The 26,295-nt window shown below is 42.4% G+C and overlaps 1 protein-coding gene across 1 annotated transcript in view; it reads right to left on the bottom strand.

Moving 5' to 3' along the window:
• PALM2AKAP2 (PALM2 and AKAP2 fusion) overlaps positions 1-13,833 on the bottom strand; it is a 267,144-nt gene extending 253,311 nt beyond the window's left edge. Inside the window, exon 1 of the mRNA XM_059493140.1 lies at positions 13,750-13,833. Within this exon, the coding sequence (XP_059349123.1) occupies positions 13,750-13,794 (45 nt within the window). The 5' untranslated portion in view covers positions 13,795-13,833. The remainder of the gene's footprint in view (positions 1-13,749) is intronic.
• Between the last annotated feature and the right edge of the window lie 12,462 nt (positions 13,834-26,295).

Raw genomic sequence — 26,295 nt, 5'->3', positions numbered from 1 at the left:
CTTAAATGTGCTCTAAATGATTGTAATTATTTCTTGACATCTTTTAGCCAAGGAAAATATTTCCAACATTTTGTAGATGAGATATTCTCCATTAATTTTTGAAAGACAATACAAATGGAAAGCTGAATGCCACTTACACAGTTACTTTTTGGAAAGTGATGCTCTTCACTTCAGTAAAAAAATACCCAACTCTTGAACCAGCCAAAACCACTGTTGCTATTACTCAGGTACCCAAAAGTATATTTTGTTTAGTTTGTTAAATTGAGAACTGGTCTGCAAAGATGGAGTTTTTAAGTCACACACTAATGTGATAGTTGTAACACTGTAAAACTCAGCATGCAATTACTACACCAGAGAAAGAGGCTGTCACCAGCTTTGCCACCTTTATTCTCTATTAAGTATTGAATATCTGCAGTTCTGGATTGCACACCTGGAAACATGTAATGCTTCAGCAATATATCCACACGCAAGCCAATTACTTATTGTTCATGGTTTAAGTGGGGCTATATTAAGCCAAAAAATTCTGCTGAAGAAGGACAAACAGCTTGAAATGGTGTTGGGATTTAATGATTCTCCTTTGTTTTGGGGTGGGTTTTTTTGTCTCTTAGGGAATTTTTCCCCATGCATGTTGCTAGGAGACAATAACGGGATACTTAAAGAGAGACAAAAGAAGTTGTCACAGCTCAGGGGAGGGGGTGTAGCTGGCTACTCTCTCTTTACCTGGGGTTTCACGGGGGGCAGAGATACTGTGAAGATTTAGACTGGGAAAACAGATTTGGGTGCAAATGCCCTATCTCTCTTGGGCTGTCAGCATTCTGAGCGGAGAGGGGCTGGGGTCGCTATGGGGAGAATACATCAGCACTGTGGGGTTCTGTCTTCGGCTGCTTGTCTTCCGCCGTGAGTGGAGTCCCGCTCGTCAGAGCAGCCGCTGCACTGGGACTTTATTAACACCCTACCTCACTAAAAAAAAGGGACTGTTCTCCATCTGCTCGGGTGCCTCGGGTAAAACCCCAGGCCCCTGGGCCGACCTTCCCCTGTCCTGCTCAGAGCCGGGACGCTGCCGCCTCATCCCCCGCCCCTTCTTTGCCACTGCTCCGTTTTTGTCAGGCTGTAGCCCGCATCCCCTGCCTGCCCGACGTCCTCTGGCTCCCGCTACAGCTGCGGAGCTTGACACATCTCGTCCACCACCCCGGGATTTTTGCTCAGCCCTGCCATCCCAGCCTGGTGCTCCCGAGAGTCCCTCCGTGGACCGAGGCCTCTCCCGCGTCCCGGCCCGTGTGGGCCGAGCCGCCATCGCCACAGCGCCCCCTGCAGGCGCGGGGGAGGCACCGCCCCCGCCCCGCCCCCGGGAGCAGCGGCGCCCCTGCCGGCCGAGCCCGGAACTGCAGCAGAGGGAAAGCGCCGCGGCCGAGCAGGCCGGGCCCGAGCTCGGGTTCTGTGTGGGGTCAGTGCCGGGGCTGGTGATGTTTGTGTGCTTTATTGCACACACGGGTCATGAACTGCTCTTCCTATTGTCTTATCTTTGCCTGAGAGCCCCTTAGGATCAAAATTGTAACAATTCGCAGGGAAGGGGGTCATACTCTCCGTTCCAAGGGAGGCTCCTGCCTTCATAGCAGGCGCTTGTCTTTCAGACCAAGACAAATGGAGTGCAATATTAACAGCACATCAGCACCGAAGGGTCTCTGTGATGAGTTTTTTAACTATGACATGAGCTGTGTTAAAATACAGGAATAGAGAAATATAAATCTGTAAGGATGTTATAATCTGAGTACCTGTTGCTTTACCTTAATGCATGCTGCAAGGCTCTCTGCCCATACAGGTCAAGATTTAGGTGCAAAGAAATCGCCCTGAAGTTGAGCTTTCTGGAGGCCTTTGACAATTTTTTTGCCTTACAGATTATGCACTATTTGTTTTCCAGCCCCCAAACAGGTCCTAAAGCCTGGCTCCAAAGTTTCAGTGCGAAGTTTTGCATTGTTTTGTAAAGGCAACTCAAAGCCAATTTGGCTTAGATAAAAAGAAAAACAATGAAATTCAATCACAGTATTAATGCTTTAATTCAGTTTGCACAAGCCAAAGAGTAAGGTTCTCATCCCCTTTGATTTTAGGCTATAGTGTTAAGGAAATTTCAGCTTGCTGAGCCTTCACAGTTTCACACCTTCCAGGATTAACAAAGAAACCACAAACATGGTTTCACTGAAACTGAAAATAACTCTTTTTAAAAAAAAAAAATTCTCTACCCCCTGCCTGTACAGAAAAAAAGAGATGGTACTATAATTACTCTATCTTCTTCTTTATTCCAAACCCCCCTGTCCCCTGCTACCATTTGTAACATTTCTCACAAGAGAAAAAACTGTTGAAAAAGATTGTACTGAAAAAGCAGCTCCTTGTAAAGCACAGTTAAAGCATGGGAAGCTTATTCCAGCAAAGGTATATCTGCACTCTTGGTAACATAAAAGGGAAGAAGTCAAGAGCAGAGGGTAAGTTTCATGAGAACCAAGCTGTCAAAACTGGCTTTCTCCTGTGGATGAACATGAACACATGGAGTTTAAAATCCAGGTGTTTTTTTTTTTTTTTTTTTTTTTTTTTTTTTTTTCATAAAAAGCTGAACTTTGGATAGTTGTGTTTGGGCACTTTCTAACTGTGCCTCTGTACTGCTGATACAAGCATTTGACAAATGGCAAAGCATGCAACTCTCAAGGTTAAACAAATAGTTAAGCTGAGTTTCTGTATTCATCCTCATCCTTATACTTCCTCCTGGAAAGTCTGATTTATAGGTCTGATTTGGCATAGATCTGGAATTTTTTGTGATGATAGTGTTAGAAATGGTGTGAATATTTATGGGGATACTTCTGTTCCTGCTCACCACTGAAACTAGCAGCAAAATTCCCATAAACTTGATAGGAAGCAGAATAGGATCCTGGTGAAGAGAATAGGGGCTGATGGTTCTCCTGCAGGAAGAAAGGTAATTTTATGTCCTCAAACATGATCAGGTTACTCAACATATCTGAATTCCAGTGCCTGATTACTCACACACTTGCCCTATTCAAAATGCAAAGTAAACCAATACAGCTTCAGATTTCTGACACTGCAGTTGGGTTAAATTGCTCTTCTGGGTCTGCAAGCATCCATAAGTCAGCTGCCAAACTCTGGGAAAGAGTGTGCTTGGCATTGCAAAGAAACTGACAGGCTGCAGAAAAACACTTTATACACAGACTAGTTATCACTGGTTGACTAAGAAACATCTGAGAACTGGCAAAGATATTGGTGATCCACCCTAGAAGGAATACAGAAGGTTTTTGTACCCTTACACAAGATCACCTTAACAATGGTATTTTCTTCACCAGGCCAGACAAGTCTGCTTTGCCTCAGCAGTAATTTTCTTCCACTTCTGATCATTCCTGACTCTCTTGGACTCTTTTCCATTGTGCCCATGGATTTCTTGGAGACTAACACCCAGCATGGATCTGACCAAAACAGCATTCCACATGCCTAACAAACAGCATTCCAGAATATATACCATATATACTAAGCTTTTATGTTTGTGTGCGTGTCTGTCTATCTATCTATCTATCTATCTATCTATCTATCTATCTATCTATCTATCTATCTATCTTAATCTATCACCACACATATACATATATATACACTCACAGTGCCTTTTCCATGATAGATGAGACTGAGATGAGACTGCTGAGTAATGTTCACAGCATTATCCACTATCACTACTTCAGTAGTGCTACACAGCTGTTGGTAAGTACTAGGTGCTTGTATTGAAGACACCATGTGAAAAAGGCCAGTAATATTCCTGTATCATTTTAAAATCACTTTTTCACTTCAGTGGCACACAGATGAGCCTGGTAAAACCACCCTCCAATCCACACAGATAGTAACAGTATATAACCACCTTTCCACCAGTCATCTTTGACTTGTCCAGAGTTATGTCATTACTGTTATTCACTTCAATATAAATTGGATTTATTTTACCAATGAGCATGTGTTTTCAAACTAACAGACGCCATAGACTATTCTGTTTTCTTATATGTCTAAGCCAGGATGGTGTCTTGCCTTAAATGTCACAAACCAAAATGTAGCAGAAACTGTAGCTGTAGATACTTGGACCACCAAAATACCACTGTTTTTTTCCTTAGATCTAGATTCCTTAGTGTTTCAGGGCTGCTTTCACAGGCAATGAGTTTGCAGGCAGAGATACAGAGGCCAAGTCCAGAAGAGAATTTACCCCTGAAGTGCTTGGAGATTTGCAGCAGAGTTGTAAAATTCCTACCAGCTTTTTCCAGTTCAGCAGGATTTTCCATCTGCTCCTTCTCAGAAGTGGAATAATCTTTGAACACCCCTTGCTTTCAGAATTATTAATTCTTATATATATTCTTATTAATTCTTCAGATTATATTAAAATCTGAGGGGAAAAAAAAGTAAAGAGTTGCCTGTGTTGTAAGCTTTATTGATCCTGGAACAACTCCTGCGGAACACTCTGGAACACTGTGAATTACAGACAAAGTCACAGAGGAGGAGGTCTGTGACACATTAGTCTCACCAAAATCTTGCATCAGCACCCTAAGCAATGTCACACATGATAAGGAAAAGAATAATCATAAACCACTTCAATTCTATTATTTTTTCCTCAAGAAACCAGGAAGTTGGCAATCTGATAATCTAAAGCTAAAGCATGAAAAGTGTGAGAAGGTCTCTATTTCACAGGTGAGTTTCAGGCATCCTGTATTGTCTGTATCCTATAGTCCATATTGTATTTTAGTCTAAATCTTGTATACTTTGAAACTTTAGCAATAACAACAGTAAATTTAGCAGAAAGAATTGGTACAGTGTTTTACTGATTCAGGGACACAGTTCTTCAAAGTGTTACATTTAGGCTGTTCTTTATTTTACTTTTTTAAAAACTAGAGGTTCTTTCCCTGCCTGATTAGAAGTTACTTCCTTAACCAGATCAAATTGCTAAGATCTTGGTGATGCTGGGATGAGTTTATGTACATTCCCAATAAAGAAGGTATCTCTACCACAAGGAGCAGTCTTAAAGATGCAGCTTTCAGTGCTGAATCAAAATTCTGCTGGAGCCAATTTGTCTGACATACAGCAAGTGCTTGTATATGCTCGTATTTATTAAGAGCAAATACATGGCTAACAACTAAGCCTTACTTTCTATTGCAATGTAGTTGAGGATTCAAAAGAGATAAGGAATTAACTTTCAAATACTATTTGCAAAAAGCTGCCAGAACTGACCAACACATTCAAGATAACCATTCTGTACCAACACCAGCATATGAGACAATCCAGTCCCATGAGCAGCAGTTGTCGTAAATTTAGTGACACCTTGGATACCGAGTGCTTGCTTTATGTTCCAAATGGAAAACAGTTGGATGACTAGGGATCTTTAAAAAACACATCGTTGTCAGCAGAGCTCTTCCAAGGACCTGGCACGTGGTGGAGAACAGAGCTGTTCCATGAGAGGTTAAGAAGAAGGGGTTGTATACTCTTTCCCTCTGGGAAAGGCCGGTCATTCCACAGTGGCGCTCATCTGGTTAATTAATGGCCAGGCGCTCGTCCCCACTCTGAGCCATCTCAGCCCCGGCCTCGCTCCTGCTGCTGCTGTGCCCTAACGAGACTGCAGCAGCACCTTGGCCTGCTCAGTGCTGCCTCTCCAGCAATAAATCACACGGCTTCTAATTTCTGTCTGCAATATTCAGCCTCTTAGAAGGGTCTCCTCAGCCATCACTTGCCCAGGTTACTTCCTTCTACTGCAGTGCTGCTTGCAATTCTGCATGGCAAAGGAACGTGGCTGAAGCAGAGGAGCTGACAATGACATAGCCCCAAAAAACTGCTAAGCACCTTTTATTTAGTCCTCTGCTGGTAAAATAAGGGCCTTCTTTCAAGGTTTGTGCTTTGTTTGAAATATCTGAACACATCTCTGCTGTCCCAAATCTCCAGCTGATTGCCAGTGACTGCTATTATTAGGAACTGCATTGGGTCTGAGCCCCACCCTGCTGTTGTCTCTGGATCCTGACAAATTATGCTGGCAGCTCAAATTAAAACAGTCTGAGCACTGCCTAAATCAACAACCTGAGCTGTGTGCTGTCTGGAAGGGGCAGCAACTCATAGACCAGGGCAGGTCTGTCTCCTTCCAAAAAGAGCTCTTCGAACTGCATTGGTTGCTGGCCTTTTTTTGTACACCGAGAGTATTTGTTTTTACTGGTGAAGAGGAAGAAAGCTTTACATGCCTCCAGCATCTAACCTCATTGGAAGTCAGCTAAGTAACAGAAAGCATCTGTGTGTCAAGAACTACACAGGTCTGGTAAACAATTGCCAATAGGCCATAACCCATTTCACTGCCACTCATCTTTTTAGATGACGTTAACCCTTGCAACCACGTGGCTTTTCCGGATCAGAATTTGCAACAGAAAATGCTTTTCTACGCTAGGAAATTAGGGCCAGAGGCAGGCATAGCATCCTTTTGGTTCCAAGCTCTGCTTCTGCAAGGCATCCTTAGTCCGACCTGTGCCTCAGCACACACAGGCTCAGCATATACTCCTGTGCCATTTGAGAGAGGGCAAGGTAATAATTAATAATTTACTAGAGGTGCATAGTCCAATACTTTACCAAATACACTTGGCAGGTGAACCATCTTGCTGATGACTGCTTTGTGAGAAGGATATACTTTATTCTGTGCAAGCATAGAACAGTATTTGTGAAGCAGTTAGATGGATACAAGGAGTGATTCCTTAAAAGAGCAGGACTGCTCAAGAGGAGGCTGAATATCAGTGTGGAACCCCTTTCATGCCTATCCCACCTTCAACCTAGGTATCCAGCTATCCATTACTTCAAGCATGACATGTAAATCCCACAGTCTGACCTCAGAATAACTATACCATGGTATAGGAAATCTGTCCTTTAAGTTACACTCCAGGCTAGAGGTGTTCAATAGCTCCCAAAAATGTACAACTTTCACAACTTTTTTATTTAACCAGAGACTTTAAAAGAACAACAACAAAAATCACAAAACCTTTTCACCCATTTTCAGCTTTTTAAAACTATAATTTGAAAGGCACAAGGTAAAATCCAGTATCTCAGGCTTCTTGTCTGTGCTCAAGAGATGTTGGTGATGTGTTAAGGGCTAGGAATGTGCTGTGGAAACAATTCTAAATTTAAACAGTTGAGTTTGGGTAAGTCTGGAAACTGTCTAGAAATTTCTCAAGAGCAAACTGGTTTCTGTTTCTCTAATTTTTTACCTAGTTTTCACAGATACTTTGACAGAAATATTTTTTCTTCATATTTTTGCTTCTCTTGCTGTTGTCTAAACATTCCTAAAGTAAAAATACCGATAAAACTTGAGAAGGTAATTTTAGTTTTCTGGTATTTTAGGCATTTTTTTGCTTGGTTTTTGTCTTAGTATGGGCAAAGACACTAACATTTCACACATGACCTCTAAGTGCTTTATATGTTCCAGAAGTAAAGGCAAGATTCAAATCTTGCTTGCATGCATTTCTCTGTGTAAGGTCTGCCATGAAGCTGACTCATGGTATTGCTGCAGTCCAGGGTAGTGCTGCATGCAGATCTGTGTGCAGGGAAATCTCTCCTCATCCTTTATAGCAATGCAAATGTAATTTCTCTCCTTTGGCTGATTTGCACTGAGGTTCACAGCAGTCTCACAGATCTGTGTCATGCTCACAGTACAGAACTAATTTAGATTATTTAGTTTGTGCTAACCCCTAGTTTACTCCTGCTAAACTCACCCCTGGAAATATTTGCAGCAGGATGCAGACTCAATTCTGCCAGGTCTTCCTCACCAGAGTACTCTGGAATTATGATAAGATCTCACTAGCCCTCAAGTCTTTTAGCTCAGAATGTAAAAAGAGGAGAGCTACGGAAGGCTTTTTTGTGTTTCAGGTAATTGGGTGTTGGGAACACTGAGGAATGAGACAGCAGAGGAATGGTTGTGATTAATCAGAGCCATAAATAAGTAAGCCATGATAAATATGATGCACAAATAAGATAATGAGGGGGAAATGGGAAAGGGAAAAATTGATTAAACTATATAGCAATATTCAAATAAGTTTGAATTCAAGTAAGTATTGCAACAGGGGCTTGCTTTAGTGTCAAAACTTCCAGATTTGGCTGCTCCAGGAATTTGAATTGTTTGAGTGCACAGGTTGGGTGCACTTGATCAGGACACTTAGGCCATGCTTCATAGTGCTTAAAGGAGAACTAGGAGCATGGCAAACAGATAAAAAACTTCCCTGCCAGTAGTTTACAGCTTTAAAAACTTCTAATGAGAAAGTCCTTTATGGATTCCACTGCCATGAGCTTGCCTGGTTTCTTCTCAAGCCCAAGTGCACTCTTCAGCATTCACCATGTCCTAGAGAATTGGGCTCTACAGCTTAACAACTCGTTACAGGGAGAACATTTTTTTTGTGTTTGTTTTCTCCACAACTGTTACCTTCCTTAGATACCTACTAATCCTTGTGCCAAAATACGTAAGTAGTATTTACTTATCCTCTCTCCACAACACGCATTTCTTTTGCAGATTCTTCTCACTCACCTATTTTCCAAGGAGAAAAGTCACAGCTGACTTTTTTTTCCACACCTTGCTGCATTTTTGTTTTTCCCTGCAGTCTTTAGGTCTGAAAACAACTTAAGATTAAGATTAAGATGGATTTGATCCCATGCTTAACTTAAAGGACAAAAGCATTGCTTCCTAAATGAAGGCATTGGAAACTAATGTACTAAGTCATTGCAGAAATAGCAAGCTGTTGATTAAGTCAATTTGCCACATCTTTCTAGGTGATTCTCAACACCTAATTTTTCACATTCTAATATTCATGACAATGATCTCTGGAAGGACTCACAAAAATTGTGGAGCAGTGTTATAGTAAAATGATCCTGGATATGATGTACTAGTCACAGGTTTTCATTTTGTGGAGTAACAGCTACTGTATTAGTATTCTCAAACACCTATTGAAAAATCAGTGCAGTGCTTCACGTAAATGTGAATGCACATAGCTCCCGTTTGGGAGGACTCTAAAATCTCACCTGATGTAGGTTTAACTGGTATGAAACCAATCTCCTGTGCAGGACCAGGATCCTTCTCCTTGTCCCTGTCGAATTACCTCCCACACTGTTTCTTGTTCCTTGTCAAAGGCAGTGTTGCTTGGACTACAGAGCCCTCTTCTGTGGTGCGAGCCCCATACTACCTTAAATCTGCATGTACAAACCCATACTGGCCTCTGTTAATGCCAGCTGTACACAGGTGTGATGTATTTCTCCAAATGGAAGATCCAGTTTACCAAATAATCAACTTGCTGTCTTCATGTAGTATATCCAGCTCCTCTGCCACTTGTTACCTGCACATCAGCAATTTCCATTTACATCAAATTACAACTAGGGAATGCCTTCAAATCTTGAAAGACTGCTTCCTGTGAATTCTTCCCTGCCTCTGCTCTCAAGGAACAGCAGTCTCCCTCACAAAGAGCAACTTCTTGAGACCTGTCAGAAAGCCAGTCCTTAATCCATGTAAGGCAGACCTTGCTGATAGAGGAGGGGGCTATTTTTAAACACTACTGTCCTGCCATAGTAGTTCAACCCCCTGATGACATCTAAGTAACGTTGGATTCAGCTCAACAAATTCATCATCTCATAGAAAAAGCTGGAATGGTCTTTCCTGACAGGCGGTATCTTTGGTGTGACTAATTGAATGTCAGTGATACTTTCATTGAGTCACTGCTTCTCTGAGCTGGGCACTTGTAAGTAAGAGACCATCATTGCTGTTGTTTTTGTCTACTAAGGAATCAGTGTAGTAGTTCCCCACTTGAATCTGTATGCTGGACATCTCTTGAACCAGGAAACCTCCTCCAACTCCTGCGCTGGTTGTTGCTTTTGTTGACAATTTCGCCTCACTGCTGCTCCTCGATGATTGTATTTAGTTCACCTGATGTATGGATAACACATGTTCACTGTATCATATGTGAATTCATAAACCAGATGCACCAATCAATACCCAAAATCCCATTTCCCAGCTTTGTGATTGCTAGGTAAGGGACAGAAAATACTTAGATTTTGTAAATGCTTGTCTATATTTAGACAAAGTATTTAGATTATATTTATCATCTGGAGTTCTCTGCAGTCATAGAAGAGGGGCCCTACAACAAATTTTGGGGCCATACATGTTATTTATCCAAAATAAGATAAATTAAGTCAGCTCACCTGTCCCCAGGCCACTGAGTCTGGGACTAGTTACATTCCCAACTTCTGAGCAACTTGCAGCCAGCATACTTTTAAAAGCCACAAAAATGCTTCCTTTTTCACCCAAAATTTTAGCCACCAATCCCCTTCAGAAAACAAGCAGACACAAACACCAAAGTGCTCTATAAAGGAACAAGCCCAGAGAGAAGATGGCTTCCTCTTTTAACCTCTTGTGTGCCTGCTGAAGACATCTTGCTGCAGTATTAAGAGTGGGCACCACTCAGCTCCCTTGCTGGTAGGGCAGCAGAGGGATGCTGTGGTGATTCAGGCTCAGGCAGATGTTAAGAGCAGTGTGTCATGGCAGAAAACTTTACCAGTATCTGTCTGTAGCACACATGACATCCAAGTTGGAAGATGTGATGTGGCCTCTGCTCGAGTAAGGATCAGAAAACCAATTGCTCCTAGTCATCACAGAACCTCTCCAGTACACAGAGTTTCTGTTTTTTTTCCCAAGCAGGGAGAACTGGGTTCCACTTTTTACTAGCTGTCTCACATCTTCCTACTTCTCAAACCAGATTTGCACAGTGCTCTGAGTCTTACTATAGTCAGTGTGTGAATTTTAGGGACTTCTGAAAGATCTGAAAGTCACAGCCTAAGCATTTCACTGACATTAAAACATGCACATTTGAAGCTTCTCTGGTTTTAGAATCACAAATTCTATTTTAAAGATGTGTTTAGATATTTCTTGCCCTGATAAACCATGGCATCCAAATACAGCTCAGTCTTGCATGCATCCTTAACACTGCTCTAAGATGAGGCAAAGTCTATTATTCACAGTTTACAGATAGAACATGGATGCACAGAAAGGGTATGTATTTGCTGCAGACAAAACAAGTGGCTAACTCACGTTCACTGAGGTTTAGAATAATGTCCTAACAGTAGATTCCTTCTTTTCCTCTTCCTATGACACTTTGCTCTGTGCCAGAGAAGCATATATTAAAACTATGATAAGTCAAGGTAACAAAGTATAAAATCAAATGCTTCAAAACCAGTCAGCTTCCTGGTGTTAAAGTTCATATTTCTGGTTTTGGATTTGTTTTCTTTACATATTCAGTGATGCACAATTAGAATTCACTCGGCAAATTTCCCAGCAAACTCATTTACCATGGTGATAGAAGTAAATGTACAGAGAACAGGTGTGCGGAGAACCCAGTGGTGACTGGATTTCTTTCTGTAAGTCTAGCATGCAACCAGTGTGATTGCAGAACGCTGGAGTAAGCTTCTGCTCATCTCAGAGAGATACTGCAGCAGGTTTAAACAGATAAAGCACCAAGCTGAACTGAAATGCTATTTCTTTCTTCTGAGAAAGACCATGCAGCATGTGAGAACTGACCTTATTTTAGCCAACCACTGGCAGGCAGGAAACACCTAACTTGTGTCACGTCACTTATTCTGATGGAGCAAAGCTAGAAATTAACTTCTCTGCATTCTGACAAACATCTGCAGCAGACCAAGCATAGGAGAAAAAACAACTAACAAGCTTATATGGAAAACCTGTTGCTCTGCAGAGTGCTAAGCAAACAAATTGGTTCATGGACCCACACCAACACTTAAAATAAGGCTGAATATTTTTTATGCTGAAGTAAAATTCTTTCAATCTAATTGACTGCATACATTGCCTGCGATGTTTTATGAATTACCAGAAATAGAAACCAAAGAGGAAATATGTATAGAAAGGTCCAGACTTGTGCAGTCTGGAGGTCCAGACTCTCAAGGCCTTCTATTATGCTTTCTATAATGCCGTCTATTAGCATAAACCTACTGTAAAAGCTGCCATACACCAGGTGGTAATATTAAATTCATAATGGCCTCATTGGTGTGAGATGCAGGACACTAAGAAGCAGAGGACTTGATCTACTTTGGTGGCAGGTTTCAGGACATCATTTGGAAATGACTGTTGTCTGGTATTCTGTTACATAGCAGTTGGAAGAAACAACAATAATGTAAACTTTTTTTCCTTAATATGGAGACATAAGTGTTTCAGAGCTATGCACTGCAGCATAGCACAGAGCTATGCAGCTCTGCAGTACAGTTCTGCCATAAAGGAGTCCCAAATCACCGGCCATGGTGAGGTTTGCCTCTGGGGGAACATTCCTGGTGTTTCCACTTGAGATATGGCAATGCCTATGTTGATAGAAAACTGAGAACCAGCTTAAAAATATGCATCTGCTTTCCACTGCCTGAAAATTAAATGGTTATAGCTTCCCCCACCCAACAAATAATATAATTTGCTCTTCTACAGTTAATATTTTAGAGAGAAAAATTCCTAATCTATTTATTTTAAATCTGGTTATTTTAAATTTCCATTGACCTATCAGCAGAGTATAGGACTTAAGAAAAATATCTTGGAACAGCAGCAGCAGCAGAAGCAGCAGAAGCAGCAGCAGCCATTCCTGTTACACTACAAAAGAAATCTGTAACCTTTACCAGCTGCAGAAAAATATAGCATCTGTTGATCACTGGAGGAACTGGGGAAGAGAACTAAAATCCATGTGGGCTCTGCTGCTTTCTGTTTCCCTTCAGATCCCCAGGTGTGCGGTCCCCGGCACGGGCTGTGCCATCCGTCTGGGACCGGCACAGCTGCATCAACATCTCAGCCATGGGGAAGAAGAAGAGCTGGGTGTCACTTGAACAAGGGCAGGCTGTATGGGGCTGTCCGACTGGCAGTGCCCACAGAAACACAGGCCTTTTGACACGATGCCTGTGACATGCTAGAAGATGAGCTGGCAGTTTCTATATGCCAAGATGATGGTGGATTCTAAACAGCCAGGCCCCTTCCTCACCTGGTGTCACTAGGCACGTTCCTCCAAGGCCTGCACCAGCTGAGCTCATGGCTCAATTCAAATACTCTACTAAATGTGAAAACAAAAGTTATAATATGGGACTCAATCCTGCCTATATTTTACTCGTGGTGTAATGCAGCTCAGCAGGAAATTTTTCTGAGATCATGTACTCAGCTATGGAGCTGAGATGACAGTTTAACTAGTAGATAAAACAATTACACAATTTTGACAATGCAGTGTCTGTGTTCGATTGTCTTAAAACTAGCAATATCACAATTATTTTCTGCACTAAAAGCCATCCTGCAGCAGATCATTTTTGCTTGACTTCATCAGCTAAGCAAAACCTCCAACTGTGAAAAAATATATATTCAGCAGAGTACTGATTTTCTCTTGCAATCTCCTCTCCTCCCCATTTATTCCTTCTTTTCTTCTCTATCATCAATCTTTTAAGCATGCCACTGTGCATTCACATTTTTCTTTCTGCACGTGTCAGCTCAACGCTCTTCCTCAGAGCCCTCTTTCTCCGCCAAATCCCGCAAAGCAGACTTTAACCACTCATTTCCCGAACAGGGAATTCCACACAGAACTTTGCAGAAGCCAGGCTCTCCCTGTGCTTCCCAGCCACTGTGCTGGAATCCCCCCGTCCCTCCAACAACCCACGGCTAAGGACAAAAGAGCAAGTAAAAGGAAACTGACTTACTGCTATGGCTTGGAGCCTTTCCTTGTGCAACTCTGCTTCCGCCATCCTGGAGAGAAGGACACGGGAGGAGAGAGAGGGAGACCGGTGGGTGGGAGGGAGAAACAAAAAGGCAAACAAAACCGAAACGGAGCGCACACTGCAGTCACCGGGGGGAAACTGGAGTAATGGCAAAGATAGCCGAGCCTCTGTGTAGCAGCCAGCCACTTTTGGAGGCACTGCAGGCTGGCTCACAGTACGATCATTTTAGTCACTGGACCAGTGCCTGCCTGGCTGCCTGTCTCCCAGCTGTATTGCTAACTGCATTTCAGTGCTGCTTCTGTGTGCTGGTGCTGTCACACAAACCATGTAGGCACTCTCCAAGCAGCTGAGCAGAGGGATTGCTCGCATGGCTATAATTTTTTGCGTTGACGTCTCAGCTCATTTGCTCCTCCTATGGGGTGCTGGGTCACGACAGGAGCTCGACATCAGCAGCGCGCACAGTAATACAAACCTGCCTGACTGCAGCAGAGGAGGCAGACAGCTGTGCCACAGCGTGTCCTTAGCGAGCAGCACGGCGCGCAGGGAAGGACGGCCGTGGCACATGGCGCAGGGAGGGGAGCTGCGGCAGACACGCAGGCGGCGGCTGCAGCCCCCGCTGGAGCGGGTTTGGATAAGGGAAAGGACAGGGCTGCCAGGAGGAGGGAGAGCACGGACTCTGGGCGAACTGCACAGACAGTCGTCAGTGCAGTGGGAACATGGCACGCTGCAAAATGCTGCTGCTGCTGCTGCAGGGCAGCCCTTAACAGAAGCGACGAAGAGTATCTGGATGGCGAGGGAGATGCAAGGAGATGCACACATCCTGCATGCATTGCATGTATTGACATCAGATATTGAAAGTGATCAAGCTGTGTGTACAAAGAGTTTCACTGAGGAATCCAGTGTTATAAATACAAGAGAAGGAGGCAGGTGAGGAAGTGAGGGGACACCTGAGCCATTATCACAAGGGTACCTGTGATTTCAAATTTGGCTTTGGTTTTGCATGTAAACTCCTCACACTTTTTTTTTTTTTTTTTTTTTTTAACTTGTATCATTGTCTGCTTCATTTTCTCAAAGACAGCAACAAAGCCGTCCCCCTCCCTCACAGTCCTGTCCCATGGGGTGCCACTGCAAGGGCGAGCGTGGGGCTGCCCCAGTAGAGGGGTGTCTCTCAGCCAGGGCAGCTACCACACCAGATGGTGGGTGGGGGCTGACCATGACATTGTGGGGCCGTCCTGCCATGAGCATCATATGCTGCAAAATGCACTTCTGCATGTCTCCTGCCATGCAGAAGTGCATTTTGCAGCATATCATTTTGAGGTGAAAACCTCTTGCTGCTAAGATGGGGAAACTCCATTACCTTGAAGGAAAGTAATCGGGAAGTCACCCTGTTTCCCATGTGCCTGCCCTTTCAAAGGCCACCAAGCCTGGCAATATATTTTTCCACATCCCAGTCTCCTTGGTCAGACATCCTCCACCTCCATACCGGTTCCAGTTCCAGGACATGCTACTTGCTGCAGGCTGTTTTTCAAGGCAGCTGCTTTGTCAGGTGTTTTTACTTCCTGGTCCCATTTTCTTGCTGGTGCACAGTCTCCTTGTCTTGTGACAGCCTGTCAAAGTGACTTCTTGCTTAGCTTTACCTCCGTGAAAGAAGTCCTGTGTCGTCTGAAAACTCACAGAACATTATGTAATTCCAGTAGTCACTGGAATTACAAAAGGCAAAGTTTTATTGCCATATCCCAGTATGAGTAAGTTGGTGATGGGGGGATCACAGCTAAGGAAAATGCAACAATTGTGGCTATGTACTGGGATACTCTTTCAGTCTTCCAGCTTTAAGTAATTTATTGAGTAGCAACTGCTTTCTAGCCTGTTTGATCTTTCTCTTGTTGCTGTTCTTCAAAACCTCTCCTTTTTATTTTCCATTACCATGTAAAGGTCCATGCATTGCTACTTGTATTACTACAGCTGGTTTTGAAATATCCCATCACACAGAATCCAGACATCTCTGCTCCCACATGTGCTCTGAGAACATATATAGGCAACTGCTACTAAGGCTTGATAGCTATGCAATTAAATCCCTTCAATAGCCTTCTCATGTTTTGCTGCTAAGCCTTGCCCAGGGGAAGAATTTTGCTACAGGCTATATCCAGCAAAGACAAGGGTTATGCCCCAGTGCTTACTGGAGCTGGAATGGGCAGCCTATTCATGCTACAACCTGTAGTCACATTACATGTTGCCAAAGTTGTGTGCAATATGCATCACTTCAGGCCATCCCCTCTTTTCCTTCCATATGACATCCACTCAGGAAGACATTTAATCATATATTTAAGTGCATTCCAGACAGTCATATATAAAAATGGATGTGAGTATCTCAATTATGGTACAGAGCTGAACACTGTATTCTGTATCCTCCCCGTCCCACCACCTTGCCTTGTTTATCCTCTCTCCAATTTAACTGCAATGCTTGTTGCCAGCAGAAAATAAGCAGGGTGCGTCCCTAGTGGGTGCTGCAGTCTTCCTGGTCCCAATGAACATGCTGCAGGACTGTGCAACCCTCCAGTTTAATTTGCCAAGGAAACATGGATCAGCTCTATTGACTCTTTGTGACTGTACAGGAATGATAGAGGTTGCATCTGCAACTGCAGCAGTTTCTTGCTCTTGACGTGCAGTGAGAAAAGGCTGGAAGTCATGCAATAGTAAAAGCCACCAGTTTCTCTACGTGTAGTTCTACATTTCTCTACATATAGCATATAGCTTTCTCTCATATAGCTTGAAGCCTGTGATGCAATGAGGTTGAAATCCTTTACCAAGGCATTTCACAGAGCACGCCCAAGTGAAATGACCTCTATGAAGTGACTTACTACACCATGATGGAGTCTGCAGCAGACAGCCCCTATAAGATGTTTAGTTAGTGAAAACATATTAAATGAAACAAAACAAAGCATCTAGGCAGTCAATTTTTAAACATATTTCTCATCCATGTTGGTTAAGATTTAGTTTCCAGAATGTCTTGCTAGTTGGTAAGGGATTCGAATTCAAAACTTAAGAAATTTTCTTAAATTATAAGCAGGTTTTTTTCTTACTTTTAGTGCAGGAGACCAGGGTAATATTTCCAAATTTTAAACACACTAGTAAAACAAGAGAGAATGGAGTGTGTAGGGAGGAGCAAGGAGATTCCAGAAGAGTAGGTAAGAGCAGGTTTAATATACTTTGATCAGTAGCTAAAAACAGAAAGAAGGAAAAAAATGTCCCTTTTATTTCTTCAAATGTCAGTTCAAAAGCTGTTCTTTTCACAGCAATTTTAAAAGAGCAAGAACTGCTAAATCCTAATAATGTGTGAATTGCATTCCATTTCCACGCAAAACAGATTTTTATTTTCATTTCTTTGGAAAAGAGTGTAGGAAACAGTCTGTAGATCCTGCTCAGTGCTGGAGAAGATCCTGAAAGTACTCTGAGCTCTGTGTAGCTTGAACTTTAAATGAGACAGCTTAGTTATGTGGTGAAAATCAGGTTCTTGTCCTTGCTATGCAGCTGAGCTGGATTAGGAAAGGTTCTAGCTTAAATCACCTGTGTTTGGTTTCAGTCAAGCCAACCGGGTTGGTTTTTTGCCATTGCATTGCTTACTAAAAGAGCCCTTCTGCATGATGCCAGGAATCTTATCCTTAGGAAGCGTTTGCCTTCTCATTCTCCTGGCTGTTGGCAGACTGATTTAGTCTAAGAAACCAGAGTTTGTCCTGAAGACTGCATAAGGAAGGCACGTGCATACACATGATGGTCAGGATTAGCACCTCAGCAAATGCATCAACGTGTTTTTGAGGTGACAAGTTACTGGTTGGATGCTGGCAGTGGCTGTCAGGAAAACACAGAGCAAGGAGGGAAAACTGGCTTCATATTTGCATTTCAGATTGTTTAAGAGGAGATACTTCTGGCTCTTAAAATTACCACATGCCAACATATTGCATTGTGCTGCACTAACACTACTCTGGCATCCTCAATATTGTCAAGCATTCATGCCTACAGCATGTTTGAACCATATTATTTTCTTCTAAGTCAAAATTCTGTTGTTTCATTAATCTTTGCCTTTCTTACCAGTGTCTGGCTATATTAAAATAGTTAGGAATGAATAAGTAATCTAAACTTTTAGATACCTGAGCTCATCACCCATCCTCATTTTTTGGGTTTCCTCAAACACTGTGCCTCACACTTCATTCCCTTCAAAATTTCTGGCAGTGTCACCATCCAAAACTTTAAGGAAAGACTACTCCATCTTCAGTTTTAATTGTAGCTTTCTGCCTCACCACACAAAACCTCTTCCTGTCCTTCTCTTGACTCTACCCAGACAGCTTGCTGGGGATATGGAGTGCTTACAACACCAGGGTTGTGCTTGGGCCTCCTGGAACTCACAGTTGTGAGCTGCAGAGACCCTCATCCCTCATCCCAGTGAGACATCATGCCAGGACAGTTGTCTTCATCCTGCCTGGACACATTAACCCAGGAAGTGGTGGCTGTATGATGGGGAGCGTTGTCCAGGCCTTTCACACCCACTCAGTATGGCTGGTGGAGGGAGGTGCCCAATACGTGTTCACTCATGACTTGCAGTGGTGAAAGTGAGAAGCTGAGCACCCAAATATGTGCCCTCACCCTTCTGTGGGGTAGAAAATGCTACCACCAGTTCATTTTCTTCATTACCCATTCCCCCTTGCATGGGTTTTCATGGGCACAGCCCTCAAGCAGTTTGGGGTGGTGGGAAAACCAGTCTGTGCAAAAGGACAAGCAAAGGCTTGGAAATCTCCCCTCCGTCCCTCACAGCACTTTATACCTAGAAAATGCATGTGGTGAAATGATGTGTTATACATCTGAAGTTGAACAAGAGAGAGGTGGCAGAGTTCAACCTATACCTCTGAGTCCAGTTTTCTAAGCACACAAGGTCATTCTTTCTTTATAGAAAAGAATTTTTTAATCAAACTTGGAGTAACTGAAATTATTTCTTCTCCCATTTTCCTTTTTTTTTTTTTTTCCATGTGCCACTTGCTATCAAGACATGGAGTTGAAACACACACAGCCACAGCAGGAGATTGCATTGTTTAGGAAATAAAACCTAGAGCACAGGGCTTTGTTTTGAACCTTCCCAAGACAGCAGGCATATGAATAGGTAAGCCATAAATTATTAATATATGCAGTCTATGAAGTTTTCCATGTTTGCTTGGTTTCATTCTGAAGCCACGGGAAGATTGCATTGAGAAGTCCTCTGACTAGATTCTGACTAGGTTTCCATTTAGTCATGAAAGCTTCATGACACCTCTTCTCAACAGACCAACAGATGCTGGGAGTGGTAGGGGCCCTCAAAAGACTCCACAGACTAGAAATCTGGACAAATGTTGTTGTCCACAAATAGTTGCTTGTAGGTGATTTGGCTGGAACGAGGGATTAGAAACAATTGTTTTCCTGAGACCTGTTGTTCTGTCAGTCCCACTACCATGCCAAAACAGCCTCATGCTAGTCTGAGGTTTATTCAACACCTTGCAGTAACTTGGCAGCTACTGATGTCCTTGGCAGTAACTTAAGAAGTGAGCCACAAAGCATTCCCTGCCAAAGCCTCAGATGAGCAGCCCTGAAGATGCTGTTTTCTGTGACTTTCCTTGAAGTAGGGAAGAAGAATAAATTATGGATGCACTTCTCTTTTCTCTGTTTTTTCCTTGCCAGGTAGCTGTGTTATTTGAAGATTCCCAGGTGGAGGAAGCAGTCTGTCTCCTCTTGGGATTTTGGTGCTGGCTGCTAGCACTGCAGCTTGCTTACCCAGCTGCAGGATCAGGGAAGCTACAGAGCTGTCAGCCTGCCCTCAGGGCCTGGCAAGGTTATGGAGCAGATCATCTTGAGTGTGATCAAACAGCACTTACAGGACAGCCAGGAGATCAGACCCAGCCAGCATGGGCTTGGGAAGGGCAGGACCACCCTGATCTCCTTTTGTGACCATGTGACCAACCTGGTGGATGCAGGGAAGGCCGTGGATGTGTCTGCCTGGACATCAGCAAGGCCTTTGACATCATCTCCCACAGCACACTCCTGGAAAAGCTGGCAGCCCACGCTTGGACAGGAGCACTCTTTGCTGGGTTAGGAATTGGCTGCATGGCCGGGCCCAGAGGGTGGTGGTGAACGGTGCTGCTGTTCAGCTGGTGGCTGCTCACCCTGAGGGGTGTCCCTCAGGGGCCTGTGCTGGGGCTGGTCCTGTTTAACACCTTCATTGGTGATCTGGGTGAGGGGATGGAGTCCGCCAGCAGCAAATTTGCAGATGCCATCGAGTTGGACAGGAATGTTGATCTGCTGGAGAGTAGGAGGGCTCAGCAGAGGGACCTGGTAGATGGGCTGAGTCCAGCAATATTAAGTTTAACAAGACCAAGTGCCAGGTCCCACACTTTGGCCACGATAACCTCCTGCAGCGCAACATGATGAGTGCCCAGGCAGAGAAGGACCTGGGGGTACTCTTTGACAGCAGGTTGAAGAGCCAGCAGTGAGCTCACATGGCCAAGAAGGCCAAGGGCCTCCTGGCCTGTACCAGGAACAGTGTGGCCAGCAGGAACAGGGAGATCATCCTTCCCCTGTACTCAGCACTGGTGAGGCCACAACTTGAGTGCTGTGTGCTGTGCTGAGCCCCCCAGTTCAGGAGGGATATTGAGATGCTGGAGTGTGTCCAGAGAAGGGCAGCAAGGCAGGTGAGGGGGCTGGAGCATAAGCCCTGGGAGGAGCAGCTGAGGGAGCTGGGGGTGTTGATCCTGTCTCACTCAGGCCAGACCCTGTCACTCTCTGCAGCCCCCTGAAAGGAAGGTTTAGCCAGGTGGGGATTAGCCTCTTCTCCCAGGCCACCAGTGACAGGATGAGAGGACAGAATCTCTTAAGCTGTGCCAGACGAGGTTTAGGCTGGACATCGGGAACAAGTTCTTCACAGAAAGAGTGATTGGACTTTGGAATGGACTGCCCAGGGAGGTGAAGACCTTTCCTGAAGGTCTTAAATAAAAGACTGGATATGGCACTCACTGCCATGGTCTAGTTGACAGGGTAATAGGTTGGACTTGATGACCTCAAACATCTTTTCCAGCCTAGTTGTTTCTGTGATTCTATCACTGGCCCAGTGACAGCTCCTGGGGAACAGAGTGGGATTGGATGACCTGCAGAGGAGAAATGTAAGACAACTTTTCCCAAATTCCTTTAGTCTCTGAATTACTCAAAAAGAAAATCCTGATTTGTCCTTACCTTCCCCTTTCTATTCTCAGTGCCTCCCTTGACATTTAACATCCACCTGAGGCAGAGAGAAATGATGAGAACAAGTAATACTGCCAGCATTACAGTGCAGGACAGAGACATATCTGTGAATAGGACAACTCTCTTCGCTAAAAAGGGAATTTTTGTTGAATTTCAATTCTATCAGCAAAATTATGCCACCAAAATAGGTCACCACCCCTTAGCTGTGCATCTCTCTGTAGCTGTTAATGAGCTGAGAATTGTGTGTACCGAGGAGTTGTGTTATCCACTCTATTTGAAACATTTTGTGGTGCTGAGTTTCATTGTTCCTGACAGCTGTAATGCTGATACAGAGGAGGCTCTTGCGCCTCCAGTCCCTTAAAACTGGCTTGGCTATTCATTGTGCCAAGAAAAAGAGGAAAAAGTGTACCTTTTTTCACTTTAGATTTTAAAACTAAAGCTTGGCTCCTGTAGGTTACGGCATTTCTCTCTTTTCAAACAACTCTGCAACAGGAAAACTGCTTTTAGTGGTATTTATTTCTATTCTTGTGCCTTCTGATCATTCTTCACATATAGCTGAAATTATATTCCCTTAAAGAATGCAAAAATACTTACTGATGAGGTTTGGGTTAGTACACTGGATTTTGCTTTAGAAGTGAGATTGTAAAGAAAATAAATAAGTTGTCTGCAGCCCAAAAGACAAAAGCTGTAGAAAGATGAAAATAAATGAATGTTCCAGAATGTAACTGGGGCCAGAATCTGCATATATCTTTTTTACACTGCTGTGATGACACCGGGATCTTTGTTTTATTTTTTCCCCCACATATGACCAGAAGATAACTTAATACCTAGTTTTTAAACATCCTTTTGTTACCAGATTCTTTAGACCATTCTCGGTTTTGTCTCCTATCTTTGAACTCCTAGAAGAAGGGCTATGGGATTGATGTTGGATTTGCAATGACAAAAAAGTTTTGAGGAGTTAATTCCAATCTACAGGGGCAGCTTTTGTTAATGGCAAGCTTTCAGCTAAAGATAAATAGCTAGGAAAATTATGACATCATTATGTTCTCCTCAGTGGAGGGGCTGCCCAGAGACGTCTCTACAGTACAGCTTATCTTCATCAAGGCTGTAATTTAACAATGGGCATTTAAACCAGTCCTCCTCAATTTCAGCACATTGTGGGAACACATGAACTAAAATTTTGATTTTATCTCAGAGGTAAAGAGTAGTTAAATGCATCAGTTCAAATAAGGGGCCTTAACAGTTCTTTGAAAGAGTGAGTCAGATTGTAGTCAGGTCTGTTTATCACAGTCCATCTTTCTGAAATCCTCCTGAGACCTGTCATGTAGCCTTTAAGCCTGCTAGTCAGTGGTGCCAGCCCTAAAATAAACTCAAAATAAACCAAAAATCAAAATGACATTATGTATTTTTAGACAGTATGCCATTTCTGGTCTTCTGACCTGACAAAAACTGGAAACCTTCCACATGGAAATCATCTCCTGGCCTTTCGGCCTCCAATTCAGAGAGTGGCACAGCCACAAAGAAGAGACAAAAATAGCTGGCTACTTTCTGGACACATGCTGCAAGTTCAATGTGAATTTTTGATTAGTCTACACTATGTTCAAATTAGTACATCTGACCTCTTTTGTTAAGGGAATTCATTAATCTTTTCACAGGCTGAGGCAGCCAACAAAGTGCCAAGACTTTGCCTTGAACACAGGTATGTATTACATGAAGATCCTGCATTGCATATGTGAAAGTGATTTCTTCCAAGGATCATTAAGGCTGTTGCTTTTCTGTGGTCACACTTCCAGTGCTACAACCACAGGCACACAAGCACACTGTCAAGTCTCTGTCATAGGAAAGGTGTTCCCACTGGTTCCTTGCTCAGGGTCACGACCAGAAAATATTATTCCCTCTAATGCTTTTCCAAAACTAGTACTACAGACAACAGATGCTGAAAAAAATCTTAATCAGAATTCCAGAGAAAGATGAAAATTCCACTAACTTCCTATTTGTGTCATTCTAATAACATTATTTTATGCTTTAATGCTGTAAGGAATAAACTGGAGAACTGTTCTATGCTGTAGAACAGCGTTCTATGCTTCTTTTGCATACCACATACAAGCCTCACTCAAGATGACATTGCCATTAAACTGGTATCTCTGGTGTGCATCTAATTATTAAATCATCTTTATTTTGCACCTCTAATGTACAAAGGTCTTGTTTGGTAAGTAGCATTCAGAAGAGATAGTATTCATTAAACCTAGTAGTCAGAAGTTCCTAGGATGAAATTTAATGCTGATTTACAAAGCAGTCTTAATGATTGACATTGTCTTCCACTGAATTTAGTTAAAAATTATTCTCAAACCTCTAGACTGCTTTGAAATTGCCTGTCAACATGTCTACATTTTAAATTTCTGCATGTATTTCAATTTTGAAACCTGGAAGAGAATACAAGACATAATTGTTTCAAAACTAAGCAGTCACCCACCCTTTTAAATAAAGATATTTGGGAAGAGGTTGAATTCTTTAACTTTGAAAACTTCCAGTTATGTCTTAATTCAGTACTTAAGCAGGATTTTCATCTTTCTCCAACTTTCACTGGTTTATGTCTTCTGTACCAGAGAATAGCGTGTGGAGCAAGGCTGCAGGTATCCTTGACTTCAAACCTCTCTCAAAAGGGCTCAAGTGTTCTCATGTAGTTAGGTTAGTTACTGCTAGGTGTGTCAGGAATGACAACAAAAAGGCTCCCTAAGAGGCTGAAACTGGTTTATGAGGGGCACATACCATGAGAGAGCCTATTGTAGCTCTGTGCTTTATGTATTTGTCCATCATGTATTAAAATAATAGCAACCATGTAGCTGGGCCATCTGCACAACTGGAGAAGAAGGCAGCACGTCAGGTTGTTAATTTAACAATATAAGACTACTTTTTCTTGAATTATTCTTGTGCAAATTTCCCCTAGGAAGTTTGAAACAATTAGTGAAGTGAAAAAATCTCTCAACTGAGTGTGCTTCTGCCACAAACTGTTCTTCACAGCAGTCTGAGACTCTTTTGTAAGGATGGTGGAGGAACTTTGCTTCCCTAATAAAATTGTAAAGAGACAAACAGATACAACTAATGAAAAAAATGCATTTCTTCTTCATGATGTTTCCCAACATGATTTTCTATTCTTCGCGCTCAGAAAAGAAAAATAATCTCCCTGTTACTACATTTTTTTCCTTGATTTCTTTAGATGACCAATTTATTTAGTTTTCTAACTTTATGGGCATTACAACATTTGTAGCTTGGGCACCCAACAAAAGTATGGAGAGAGTGGATGCATGAGATCTTACAGACAAATTAATTTTATCCACATTTTAGACTGTTCCTACAGTGGAAAAATATACTTTTTAAAGACTGATAAATATATTTTTAAAAATATACCTTTTAAAGACTGATAAAATACTTCCGGTTGAGAGCTGTCAAAAGACAAAGGTGTTTCTTGATTCTAGTGCCCAGGTTGTTACTAGAATCAAGAGGGGTGGTCATGGTGTGGTTTTATAGCTGTTTCAGTGTACTTCAGTATGCATAAACCTACGTATGTATGTCCACAACAGATGTCAATTTTCTATCTGGTGTGTGATGACAGTGAAGTGACAAAAGCCCTAGACGTGTCTGTTGCAAGCAACATCTTCAATGTATCTTTTACTGCACATGTTATTAGTTGCCAAACCACAGTTCAACTATACTGAAAGCATATATCTCCATGTTGACATGAGAGTCGCAGTTAAGGATGATGGCACTTTTCAGAAGACAGGGACCATATGGAAGAAGGGACATCTAAAGTTGTATTTTGAGTTTTCACATATCAAATCTGTCTAGGAATTACATAATTTCTCTTCCAACCCCCTCCTCGCCCTCCTCTCCCCCAATATCTGAGTCAGTAACGCTACTTGCAGAATAAACTCTAACCTCAGCAAGTTAAATGAGTTTATTTAGTAAAGTAGATCAATAAGCAGACGTCCTGTAGATGACATTACTGGTCAGACCCTGACAACTTTCAAACCATCCTTCTATGAAGGTGTTCCTATGCCTGTCTTGTCTTTTCATCTTGTTCTTCTAATGTGCACTCTGCGGTACTGGGACTGGTTGCTATGTGGCTGCTAAGGAAGGATGATTAGTTACAGGATGATTAGTTAAATTTCATTCTACATAAAAACTTACAAATCATATGATGTATTTTTGGTTTTGGTTGAAAAAATTATTTGAAGTCCTTCTTATTAGTACCTTCAAAATAATAAAGCTTTGCCTGGGAGTTCACTATCGCAGCTTGAAAAGCAATTCTGGATTTAATTTTTCCCTTTCAAAATACACCAGTTTAAAACCACATTTCATTGTTACCAACCTAAGATGCTAGTCCTCTGCTGTCTGATTGATAGTTCTGACTCATAGCAGTAATTCGGCAAAGATTTCCACAAATCAATGCCCCCAAAAATGCTTCTTTTATAATAGCCATTTTTTTTGTTGTTTTCACTATACTTGTTATCCAGTTATCAGAGTTTTGATTTAGTATTCTAGGCTGCCTGTCCCATCTCATGATGAAAGTGTACCAGCTGTGAAATGTTGCAGTGAGAATCATTCCTGCAATTGATCTGAGCACAGTTTTCCCAAAGAGCACAGAAAATCCACTGCTGCAGAAACAAAGCGTAACTTACAGTCTTCTGGAATGAGGCAGAGAGGAAAAAAATGCAAAGCAAAAGGAACTTTCTTGATACTTTGAAGAGAAAGAAAGAGTGCACTGAGAAAAGTGAGTTAATAATTTAAAAATGTCAGGAAAAATAGAGGTTGCCTTTAAATCAGAGATCTGGTTTGTATTTTCAAATTAAAATGATGATTCAAGGGAAGCAGAGCTAATATTTTAGTCTGTTGCTTTTGTGTTAAAAGTTCCACAGTAAGTATTAGCTTGCATTTTGTTTGCCTTGAGTGAACTGCAATTTCAGCTGCTACAATGCCAGAAAGTCAAATGCAGCATTGTTGCAAGTAGGAAACTGGAAAAACCTTTCAGCAGGGCCCACGTTAGATAGGACTGTAAGTAAAAGTTGTTTCAAAAGTCTTTATGTTTAAAAAACAAAAAAGATCAAAAGATAGTTTGTTTTGGAGTTTAGCAGATGAAGTCTAAATTTTTATATGAATGTCCCTATAAGTATACAGAGCTCAACATACAACATAGGCAGTTCTTTTATCTGTTTGTGAAAAGCCTAACTCTGAGCAACTTAAGATCCATGGATACTGTGGTTATTGCAGTTTTAA

The sequence above is a fragment of the Ammospiza nelsoni genome, chromosome Z, assembly GCF_027579445.1.
Source record: "Ammospiza nelsoni isolate bAmmNel1 chromosome Z, bAmmNel1.pri, whole genome shotgun sequence".
In the NCBI taxonomy this organism is placed as follows: domain Eukaryota; kingdom Metazoa; phylum Chordata; class Aves; order Passeriformes; family Passerellidae; genus Ammospiza; species Ammospiza nelsoni.
This window is presented reverse-complemented; position numbering and strand designations above follow the sequence as displayed.